The sequence below is a fragment of the Triticum aestivum genome, chromosome 4B, assembly GCF_018294505.1.
Source record: "Triticum aestivum cultivar Chinese Spring chromosome 4B, IWGSC CS RefSeq v2.1, whole genome shotgun sequence".
NCBI classification, from domain to species: domain Eukaryota; kingdom Viridiplantae; phylum Streptophyta; class Magnoliopsida; order Poales; family Poaceae; genus Triticum; species Triticum aestivum.
Genome location: NC_057804.1, coordinates 447,867,347 through 447,879,628, shown reverse-complemented (window position 1 = coordinate 447,879,628; position 12,282 = coordinate 447,867,347). Strand labels below are relative to the sequence as shown.

General features: G+C 40.6%; 1 protein-coding gene and 1 long non-coding RNA gene across 3 annotated transcripts; one reads left to right on the top strand and one right to left on the bottom strand.

The window, feature by feature from the left end:
- Positions 1 to 1,895: 1,895 nt before the first annotated feature.
- LOC123092626 (uncharacterized) lies at positions 1,896 to 4,064 on the bottom strand. 2 transcript variants are annotated; one of them, XR_006444782.1, is made up of 4 exons: positions 3,572 to 4,064; positions 3,317 to 3,483; positions 2,967 to 3,223; positions 1,896 to 2,234 (listed from the first exon to the last, which is right to left on the bottom strand). It is a non-coding gene; the product is annotated as an uncharacterized lncRNA (long non-coding RNA). The 2 variants fall into 2 exon arrangements; XR_006444781.1 differs by having other exon boundaries at positions 3,612 to 4,064.
- Positions 4,065 to 10,092: 6,028 nt separating this feature from the next.
- On the top strand, positions 10,093 to 10,988 carry LOC123094966 (glycine-rich RNA-binding protein GRP2A). Its single transcript, XM_044516818.1, has 2 exons — positions 10,093 to 10,378; positions 10,610 to 10,988. Exons 1-2 carry the CDS (start codon positions 10,241 to 10,243, stop codon positions 10,775 to 10,777), a joined length of 306 nt encoding a protein of 101 aa, XP_044372753.1. The 5' UTR covers positions 10,093 to 10,240; the 3' UTR covers positions 10,778 to 10,988.
- The last annotated feature ends 1,294 nt before the right edge of the window (positions 10,989 to 12,282 follow it).

Genomic DNA, 12,282 nt, shown 5'->3' with positions numbered 1-12,282 from the left:
TCGACCTGACTGCTATATACTCCCTCCGTTCCTAAATATAAGTCTTTGTAGAGATTCTACTATGAACCACATACGGATGTATATAGATGCATTTTAAGTGTGGATTCATTCATTTTGCTCCGTATGTAGTCCATCTAATGAAATCTCTACAAAGACTTACATTTAGGAACGGAGGGAGTAGTACAGTACTACGATCAATTCTGGGAGCTTATATTAGTCACAAGATTGGTGTATGCAATTTCCCCGTACGTCAGACTCACATGATGAGATTAGATCACATTTCTTTTGCGGGGGAATCAGATTAGATCACATTGACTTGATGGCTGATGTGATGAGATGCAGTGCCAATCGGTGGTTATTCAATTAGTACGGAGTACATCACTGATGTTAGATCCGACGAGGCCTTGCGCCCTCCTGCCCCTGCAACATTTAGTGGGCGGCACGGCTCCCAGGCCCTACATACATGCATTTTGGGACCGGGACGGAGAAGAGAATTCACTGCCCCACATTATCTTGTTCGATTTCATGCGTGGTGGTGCTATTTCACAGCAGCTTTGATGGCTGAGGAGAAAATACTCGCAAAACTGTAGCACCTTCAGTTTACGAGTGTTACTTACTGGAAGAACACGTGTTCCTACTAGCATTGTGCGTACTGCCTTTCCTAGGCATCTCGTGAACTGGTCTCAGCCATCTTGGCTGGTAGGTGAAGCTTATCGATTTGTCGGTGAGACTGTCGGCTGCTACAAGGGGCAACACTTGGCTATGTGTAGTACAACTGTCAAAACAGCATGTGTGTATGCTTTGGTTAGCCAAAGTTACGGTTTCGCTGTTTTCTACTCCCTCTGTAAAGAAATATAAGAACGTTTAAATCACTACTTAATTAATCTAAATACTTTTATATTTCTTTACGGAGGAAGTACTTGTATTGTGTTTATTTATTATCATCCGCGGGACGGGTTCTACTGCCAACGAAATCGGTACACATCCGTTGATAGAAATGCCCATCTCTTGGTACATATCTTTTGATAAAATTTATGCCGATGTCATGTAAACCTCAATCATCTGAAAAAACTGCTGTGACCCTGTTTTTCTGGGTTGCAGAATGGAAAAACTGGAGCTTGTAGAAGGAGTGAAGGTCAAAAAAAGTGTTTGGCAATTGCTTTTAGGATGGCTGGCGACGGTGAGCTAGCTTATAGTGAAAAGTGAAAGTCAAAAATTCTACTGCATGTTGAACATACTTGTTTTGAAAAAAAGAATTACCCTCGGCCTCTGCATCCAAAAGATGGATGTGGCCGTATTATTAAAAAAAGTGGCAGCAAATAACAAGGTCTGATATCCAAGTACAGCTTGCAAACGGAGCAAAGAGAAAAATAAAAATAAAGTAAAATCATAGCCACAACCGGCTGGAAAATAGGACAAAGTGACTAAACATCTATCCTATTATGAGACCGCCATCCAAACCGATTGAAGATGACCCATGCTACCATCTCCAATTAATTACACCTAGTAACCAAATGCTCCCTGGAGTCCATAGGAATGAGTAACAATCACGTACGGATCCATGTCATAGCTCTAAAAAAAACTGCAAGAAGTATATAATATTTTGTCTGATTTTACATGATTAATTAAATTTGATAGATTTTGTCTTCTTAGTATTTCTTCGATGACCACGTAATGGTTTACTAATTGCCATGCTAGGAAGTGTGGTAATCATACAACACTAGACATTGCTGGCGCGCGTTGCCGCGCCCATGCATTTCTTCGGTATAATGGTAGGAATTTCGTAAATATATGATGAAATGAAATATGGATGTTAAATACTCCCTCCGTCCATACTGAGGGAGTACAACAAAATAAGTTGCTTGGATTTAAGGACAACAAAGTGAATATTCAGGTTAGCAAAACAGAGCACCGGTACTTGTTTTAGCAGCGTAATGTGTGTACTGCAGTTGGAAGATCAGACACTAAAATCTTATTCTAACCAGCTAGGAGTTTTAGCTACAACATCAGGTTGTAAGGTAAAAAGACAGCTCTAAAGTTGATGTACAATCAGCCTTAAACTGAAATCATAAACACCCATCAACTTGTTTGATCTTCGTTTTCCCTATTTTTTTAGCCTAGCTCGTTATTCTTGCCCATCATACGACACACTTGGTTCTTGATTTCACATCTTATTGGCAGTTTACCAACTCATCATTTGGTAACCCTGGTCCTCGCTGATGCACTGATTTGTTCTGTTTCATAATTTGTAGTAATGAATATATTAAAAAGGGATGATAAATTGGTGAAAGTATAGCTTTATCTATTGTATACCAGCAATTATATTGAGCAGCAGACCATTGCAAACCATTATATCGAGTAAAAAAATTGTTTTAAAGGTTTAATAATACTATCAGCCAAAAAAACATGTAATCATGAAATGCAGATTAGCAATAAGTGCTTGTCATCAAAACATCAGGAGAAGTATACAAAAAGAAAGAAAAAAACAGTTACATGCTTTTGAAATTTGAATAAATAGGTTGATTTTCTTGTAAGTTCACATCAAAGAACAAATATGTATGTCATCAAAGGGACCATGACATTACTCCACCATCTAGGAAAGGTCATTATCACCCGTCTTTACAAATGTTAGACTAACCCTCACTATTTTAGGAGAAAACCTTCACTGCGTGATCTCGATTATATCAGTATGAGTCTTGTTTTTTATCCCGTACTTTGCATAATTGGTCCAACTAAATGTTGCATTTGTGTGACCTTGTAAGATTAGCAGGATAGTAATTGATAATATTATTTCACAAAACAAGAGACATAATTAAGTTTATAGTCTAAATATTGAACAATAAAAAGGCGAGACAACAAAAGATATTGATTTTACTTTATAACCTGAAGCACCACAAAGGGAAACATCACAGAAGTTTCTAGAAGTTATACTTCTACAACGTCATAACCTGAAGGCAAGTATTTACCTGAGATAGTCGATTGAACGCAAAGATCCATTTAACTTGGAGCATGCTGGAAATCAGATCAACAAATAGAGAATTTTAGAAGAAAATTAAAAGTCGTTGTCCACCAGAGATTCAAAACTGAAGAATTCCTCAAATGTCGTAGTAATAGACTGTCCTGCAGCCATCAGAGATTGAAGTAAAGAAATCCCAAATCAATATGCCAAAACCAGCCTCCAAGATTTACCCAAATTAGTTGACCAAATCAGTATGAACACCACCTGCACAAAATATTGATTGGGGGATTTTAGAACATGTGATCATTTGGTGGAAGGACTCGTACAAGAAAGAAACAAATGTGGATATAGGGTAACCTAGCCATGAACCATGCTGCTAGAGGTTCTGTTGCTGGAGTAGGAAGGTTGCAGACGCTTGTACAGAAGAAAATACAAAGTCACGCCTGTATTAAGCGTTGCCGGTGCGTGACACACCATGAATGGATCCAGAAACTGAAGATTGGTTACTCAGCAGATCGAAACTCCTGCAGGAACGCGGTACAACCAAAACCACATCAAATCGGGATGAATTCAGGAGGGCCATGCTGCTCGCTGAATATTAAGTGCTCACACCTGAAATCGGATCTAGAAACTGAAGAGTAAGCGCTCGCACCTTAAACCAGCAGATCGGGTTCACCATAGAACGGACAGATGGGAACATACAGAGCGCAAGATCGGGAAGGAAGAGAAGAAATCAACATCAAACTGACAGATGGGAACACATAATTAAGGTGGCTAGAAGGGTCAGAGGCACGGTATCATCCGGATTAGGAGCAGGCGGATCAAGACGATGAGCTTCGTGAGGCGGAGGTCACCCGGAGGTAGACATCTGCGGGTGGATGCATGGCACCGTCCAACCTTTCTACCTCATAGGCGGATCAAACCGGCTCCTCGGAGGCCACTTCTGGTGGCGCTGCAGCCGGGCAAGTGTCGTGTTGCCGTCGGCAACGTCTCTAGAGGGTAGGGAAGAGGAACGACCTGAATCGATTGCGGCGGCAGCATGTCAGGGGGAGGGGAAGAGGGGCTACGTGAAGGAAAGAGAGGATGGAATCGGCAGGCCCAATCAACCAAGACACGAATTTTTTCACCGGAGTAGGGTCCCCCAGGACAGTCGGCTCAGGAAACAGCAGACGTGGCGCACAAATCACATCTGACGGCTAGAAACGTCCAGATCGTAAAAACGGCCGGCCAAAAACGTTGATCGCTGAGAGAGCTCGGTTTAGGCTCAGCTTTACTGTCCTTAAGTTAAATGGGTGAAGTTAGTTGCGGCTAGCAATCATATAAGTTAAAGCATTTCCAATGCTGACTCTTAAATCGGACATCGCATCTGTTCGCGGACCGATGAGACCAGTTCACAAACACTGGTGTGGAAGTGAATCGGCCATCCAAAGCTAGCCGCAAACATCCGTCTTTTTTTTAAAGCCCGCAAGCTCAAATAACCACATATCGAACCGTAGTTTATCCAAAGATGTTCAAATGCGGTAATAGTTCTAATTTAAATATTATAATACAAGAAAGTTTTCAAATTAAAGTAGTTCGAACTTGAATTCAACTAACACATATGTATTAGTTGTCTCTTTCAACCACACAAATCTTTCTTCAACCGCTCATGAGTTGCTCAATGCCGAATTTGTTGATGCATTTGAGCAAACTCATCAAACGTGGTCGGGTTCTGCTCTGAAAGTTTGATAGGATCATCCATGTCCTCAAATTGAAGTGTTGTGGCAGCATCCTCACCCTTATCATCCACGATCATGTTGTGCATGATGACACAACATGACATCACCTCCCACAAGGTCTCCTGACCTATTGTTTAGCAGGTCCACAAACAACTGCGGAACGACCTGGAGAATTCTAAATGCCCTGTCAACATCCTTCATAACTTCTTCTTGTCTTTGGACAAAGTGTGAGCTTTTCTGACCAAGTGGCTCAGAGAATGAGTGGCCTTGTCATATGCAAGCATCCGTAATGTGGCCGTGCACTTCTGATAACCAGAGAATCCAATCCTTTATACAGTAACCTTTTTCAAGATGAAGTAGTCATTAAAGGACCGTATGCCATGATAAAGACGATTAAAGACATTTTTCGTATCGGAAAGCGCCGACGAAATTTGTCAACAAATGAAACATTGGAGGCGACGTAGTTGACCATCAGCATCAAATGGCCACGTGTTGGAGAGAATACTGAAATATCCAACACGTAGTAACATCAGACTAGTACTAATTATTCTTTACATCCTGGAGAAGTGGTAGAAAAAGTGAAAGCCTATGTTGACGTGATAGAGTTGCATGTTCCCAAGCCAGACATCATCCAGAATGATCGAGTACCCGCTTCCGCTGCTCCATGATGAACACCGCCGCCAAAGCCAAACAGTGAGATTCACTAGAAATCAAAAGCTCGCCTGACTTTCTGTTAGACAAACAACCTACATCCTTAGATATCTAAATTATACCTACTGGATGCTAGAGCGATAGACTGAGAGAAGAAACACCAAAAGCTAACCGCAACTCTGAAAATCACAGGCACATCAATTCTTTTTGATAATTTTGATGAGCTTTAATGTTATGTAGCAGAAGATGTGTCAGCAGCAGGACTGATCAGCAGAGTCCTCACAATTTGGTCCCTAACCATGAGCACACCTATAAACATCACGCGACCAAGTGGTCAGCTTGGTAAGCCATCAACAACAACAACAGAAAACACCATGCGCCACGCGGGCCAACCTCAAAGTCACCTTCCTAAGAATGTGTGTACTCCTTTTTCTGTAGTAATCCAGCAAAGAGCATAAATTAAAAATGACATCAATAGGATCCTTGGGGTAGAATACTTTGAAAATAAAATTTCTTCCTTGTCTTCCAGATAGACCAAAGTAAAGCACAAACTCCAGCTGAAATAACCCTACGATCTTTACCGGTATAGGTTGGAATTCAATTCCGACAAAGGTCAACAAAAGTCAAAGGTGTTTTGGAATTACTCAAAGCACTCCCCGCTTTAGTCCAAAGGAAACGAACACAACTATTCTCAACTCGAGCTCATATGCTCCCTAATGAACAGTAAAATAGAAAAAAAAGTAGAAAAATAAAAAAATCTGAATTGTTTTTGGTGTAAACATTGACAAATGTTCTCAGCTCTTGGAATGTTTCATCCAAAAATAACATTCATGGAAGTTATGGTAAAAATTGATACTCCAAGAATGCTATTTTCGAAAGCATTTTGGAGTGTTTTTTTTTGGCATGACATTCACTAATGTTATTTTGGGATGAAAATTTATAAGCTCTGAGAACATTTGTCAAAGTTTGCAAGCAAAAATTTCAGAATTTCTCAATTTTTTTTTTGAAATTTGCTGTTCACCCCAAGCTCAAAAGAGCCCGGGAGTAGAAGGGGACTTTAGAATGGAGACAAGCAAACGAACACGCAAAAAGGTAAATGACCAATGCTTTCATCGGCACCTAGAAACTCATAATTTTTTGTGCCTATCCAACCTTTTTTGCTTAGATTGTCTTTGGTAAGGATCCTTTCTTTGATCATTAGCCACAAAAAACTTTAATTTTCAGGGCAATTTTCATCTTCCGCGCCTTAGGAAACAACTGATTATAGTGTAATTCACTAACCGGCATGCACACCTCCGAATGAGCAGGACGATTCATTTAGGATTGTAGCTGTAGTAAGTTTTGTTCTTGTGTTTTTGTGACCGATTTTTGTGTTATTTTTCTTTGCATTTTTTGCGCTGGGATTTGTTCTTTTTTCTTTTTAATTTTAATTTTCATGAACTTTCATATTTTTCAAATTGTTGAACTCTTAAAATGCATGAAATTTTAGCTCGTCTGTTTTTAAATTTGTGAACTTTTTTCCAAACTTTGTGAACCTTTTCAAGTTTCATGATTTTTTTAAAGTCATGACTCTTCTCAAATTTATGAATTTTTTTCAAAATTAGTGAAATTTTACCAAATTCGTGTTTCTCTCTCCAAAATCCATGAAAATTTTGCAAATCCATCATTAGTTTTCAAAATCCATGAACTTTTTCATATTCATGAACCTTTTGGAAATTTTAAGCCTTTTCATATTCATGGACTTATTTGCAAGTCCATGACCTTTTTCTAAATCCACATTATTTCAAAGTTTATATTTTTATTTACTTCTTATGATTTTTTCAGATTCATTTTTTTCAACAGTCAAAACTGTCAACAGATGAGCGAACACAGGAGTATTGCGTCTTGAGTGACATGATCCCGAGCAAATGTAGGAGTACTGCGTCCTGAGCCACCAACCTTTGTTGGGCCAGGCCCATGGAGTCTTCGCGTGAGCACCATATAGGAGATCCAACGCTAAAGGCGCCATATAAGGGGAGCAACTAACTAGAGATTACCCATTGCATTGGACCTTCAGAGGTCACTTTTGATGTATTGAGAGCACGCCAGGTGGTGCTTTCAGCTGCCGCCACATGTCATGTCCTCAGCGTTCTCTTTGGATTTTTTTCAAAAAAATTATGCGTTTTCGGGGTTTATATTTTTTTGGTTTTCGCCCGGTTTTTCTTAGGTTTGTAGAAAAGAAATCACGAGTATTTTTTTGCTGCTTCTCATGGAGGCACAGATTTGCTTCCGCGGGAAGCACAACCGTGGTTCTTGAAAATGGGAAAAAATTGTGCTTCCATTAGAAGCACATATTTGCTTCTCATGAAGACACAAATTTGCTTTCGCGAGAAGCACAGTTGTGCTTCTTGAAAAGGGGAAAGAAATTTTATACTTTCACGATAAGCACAGATTTGCTTCCGCGAGAAGCATCAATTTGAAAGGAAAAAATATACTTCCACGAAAAGCACATATTTGCTTCTCCTGAATGCCACAGATTTGCTTCCCTGAGAGGCGCAACTATGCTACTCGAAAGAAGCCATGCTTCCACCAGAAGCATGGATTTGCTTCTTGTGGAGGCACATGTACTTTTGCGAGAAGCACAATAGTGGTTCTCAAAAAAGGGGGAATATGAAAAGAAAAAGAACTCGTGCTTCCAACTCCTAGTTTTTTCTTCTATTTTTTTTGCTATCCAGATTCTGATTGCCTTTTTAATCATTTGTTAATTATTCAGTTTTTTCATGAAAAAGGTTCTTCGAAACCTATTAAATTGGGATCTAATTTCAAAGATATCGATGCGAGAAATCCAGTAGTGAAAAGGCTTCTGGATTTGGACACACGGTTTAAGAGATGAAATGTTTTGAATAAAAAAAGGAAAACTGACAGGTTGCGACAAGTGGCACACATACACTATTTCACTTGTCCGAACAGGTGGAGTGATCTTTTCAAAGAGTACCCTTTAAATAGTGATTTCGCCATATAGGACCTCTCGCGAGGGGGGGGGGGGGGGGTCGCGATACCCCTATGAGGCCTGGAAGCTATTGCAACGAGATTTGGTCCCAGGTTCCAGCATATAGTAGCGGCTCGGTTCAGACGCGGTAGTGATCGAGAAAAGCACTGTAGCAACCCAATTACTATACCGCCTAATTTTTGGTCGCTTGTCTTATTTCCACCATTTAGAAACGAATGGTTCTTGAATCACGAATAAATTTTGAAATACAGAACATTTGTCGAAATTGTGAGCATTATGTGAAACGTGAACATATTTTGAAGACGCAGACATTTTTTGAATTGAGATTTTTTTGTAAATTGTAACATTTTTTTTGAAAACGTGAATATTTTTTGAACTTGTGAATTTTTTTAAAACTGGAATGTTTTCTGAAATTCCCTCAAAAAATGAAAACCAGATTTTTTATAACACAAACATATTTTGAACCCGTGACCAAATTTTGAAAAAGTTTTTTTAATTCCCAAAAAAGGAAACCAGGTTTTAAAACATGAACATTTTTTAATTTGTGAACACTTTTTCAAAATGGGAATATTTTGTAAATTTTGAAATATTTTTTAAACATGAACATTTATGATTTTAAACAATTTTTTGAAATGAGAACATTTTTCAAATTCCAAAACAAAATTGGAACACAAGAACATTATTTGAAATTTAGTATATTTTTTATAAAATCACTAACCCTTTTAGATATTTGTGAAATTTGGAAAAATATAAAATAGAAAAGAAAAACAGAAACAGGAAAAAGGAAAAGAAAACAAAAGACATTTTTCTTTTTGCATAAAACAAAACCCAGTAAAGAAACAACAAGAAAAACCCAGTCCAGGAAAGCGAAACCAAAAGGGTTCAGCTCATTATGGGATCGCTAACTCGCTGCGTGTGTGTTTCAGTGGCAACCCGCCACGAAGAGCGGCGCATAGGAACTGCGGCCGCCATTGCTGTGAAAAAGAATTGTATTCAATTTTAAAATCTGACAAAATATACAAAGGGGTCTAATAAACCCGGACGGTGGGAGTTGATGCGATGGTAATGAATCGATGAGGGTGAACAAGAGCCTTCTACTAGTTTTGGTGTGGCTCCGGTTGTGAAAGGCTTTCCCGACGACTTGTTGAGAGTTGATGTTTCCTTCTAAAGGCATCTTCAACGCGGACCTAAAACAGTTCGCATATGTTTGGACCGCGGTGTTTAGATATTTTGTGCCATCCATCGCGGTCTTGCATCGGTCCGTAAAATGGTTCGGTTGCACTTTCTCCTACAAACTAAAAATAAAGTAGAGGCCTTTGCGGGGTGTTGCTCCAGTCTGATTCGTTCAACGACAATGAATTCATCTTTAGTGAGCCATCTTGGAGGTCCGCAAAGCTGCATATTAGCGATCAGCGATGTAGCCGCGTCAAGCTTGGTGAGGAGGTGATCCGTCATCTTTTTCTTAGATAACTGCTGTGGTGGTGTTCAAGACAGGTGACAGACGTTTGTGTCAAGCTCAGAGATATTCTGCTATCTTTTCAGTTTTGTTATGTCCGTGCTTATTACGTGGCTCAGATATGAATGAGACATGTATTACCGGTAGGAAGAAAAAAAGAGAAGCCGAACCCGGCATATACGTACGGGTTGCCGCATTAAACCGCGATTAACTACGCGGGCGTTAACCGCCACATGACCCGCTTAGACCGCGAACGCCCGCATAATCAAGTGCGGGCTGTCCGCTTCCCTCAAAAAAAAAGTGCGGGCTGTCCGCTGCCCACCGCATCCTGATCTAGAAGGCTCTCTCTCTATATTCGTCCTGGAGGTTCAATACAAATCTAACGCATCACGCTATTATTAGTCTTCTTGCAAAAAGAAACCCTCCATTACTCTCTCGTATGACGGCTAGGGTTTATCGATAGTGCGATGTCGGCGCCGTGGTGGGATTCCGACGAGGACCGCTCTGGGGTTGAGTACCGCGCCTATGTTGGCAACCTCCCGTGGGGCACCGACGAGAGCTCGCTCAAGGACTTCTTCTCCGACTACTGCCCACTCAACGCCGACGTGAGTGGGTTTCAGATTTTTCGTTGATGCATGCTCGATGGTGCTAGCTAGACTATGATTCTTTTGTTTGCTGCTGGGTGGATCTGTACAGTTTTCCTCGTTGTCTTCTAGGGTTTAGATTCAGCCTGGCCGCATTGTTTTTGCTTGTTAGTCGTTTGTTTCTGTAATTATTTGGTTTAATTTCCATCTGTCTAATTCAATCGTACTGGACGTGTTACGATAATTTATCAGATCGTCACCGACCGGGAGACGGGCAGATCCCGCGGCTTCGGCTTCGTCTGGTTCGACGACAAGGAGTCGTTGAGCAACGCCATCCAGGGCATGAACGGCCAGGAGCTCGGCGGCCGCACCATCACCGTCGACAGGGCCAATCAACGCCCCCGCCGCTGGAGGAGATGAAGAACAGCGAGGAGATCTATCTGCCCGCACGGGCATTCACGTTATAGTGTCGGTGTCAAGTTATCAAGTCTCCCGTGATTGCTTAGTTTATGGTCGTGAAATTGAACCTATCGATTGGCCGTGCTGCGTATCGTTCGCTTTATGATTGTTGAACATCTAGTCTTTACATACATTGCAGTAAGGAAAGAACAATCTAGCTTGTTTTCTCGAAGCCAAGCCTAATCATCTCTAATTGAGAGATAACATCCCAGCGTATTTCTTCTATTCGGAACCAACCGGAGATGTTTTATTAAGAATCGAGGCCCGGGTTACAAGCGTTGAAGAATTTCAGAATTATACAAGTCAGTCAAAAAACAAAAGACTGAAACTGAACAAAAAAAACAAGACGCACTGAGCTACTGACGATTCTTGTCCGGCTACCAAAAGAATTTTGGACAGCATCCGGCTGCAAATTAAGGATGTCATACGCTGCATTAACATCCGGGGTGAGGCAAGGGAGCAACACGCCGGGCCGCAGTGGTCACCACCGGCGCGTCAGCGGTAGCAGGCCGGCGAGAGCATGCGCCGTGGTCGCTGGTGTGGAACCTCCCGTATGACGTGGCTGCCGCTGACCATCACCGAACCGTTCGTGACTGTGTTGCCACGGCGGGGCCCTTCTTTATTCTCTTTCTCCACGGCAGAAGCCCCTCCATCTCACGATTTGTGTGTGGGCGATTATCTTTTCCCTGCGCTGCGCCGAACAACTATTCTTATTTTTAGAGGTACCAAGATTTGTGATTGAACGGAGATGACATTCTGATGTCCAGCTGACAAACATGAACGACAAGAGCATATAGATTTTTAGAAATATAATTAATGAGCCACCATTTAGGGGTTGGGCTCATTACCTTTCTCTGTACTACCGAGCGCCTAGCTCACACGAGAGTATTTCTCCCTTTAAGCGGAGACAAGCTTGCTCTCGCTGAAGGAATTTTGCTCTCGCGTATGAATCGGGCCGTCCAATTTTTTCTCTCCTCCCTCGCTCACTGGGATCATTCTGTAGTCGCTCGCTTGTTTGGTCCGTTATTTTCTTTTCTTTTGTTTTTCTATACACTTTTCTTTGGTTTTCTGTTTTCTTTCTTTTTGCATCCATTTTTTTCCCACTTTTTTAGACTATTCTTACCAGTTTTCTTTGCTTCTTCATGGTTTTCTTTGTTCTTCATCGATTTTCTTTCTTTATCATTTTTCTTTGGTTTTTATTGTTTGTTTGTTTCTTTTTCTTGACTAGTTTTCTTAGTTTTTCTTTTTCCTTTCTCTTTTTCTTGATTTATCTTCATCTCATGAATTTTCATGGTTTTCTGTGGGTTCCGTTGTTCTTCATTTTTCAGGGGATTCTTTTGTTTATTTCTTCAATTTGTTCAGATTTCATAGTTTTTTCTTTGGTTTTTTTGTTTCTTTCTTGTTTTTCATCAGATTTTTTGTGTTTCTCTTGGTTTGTTTCGTTTTTATACACATTTTAGGGGTAT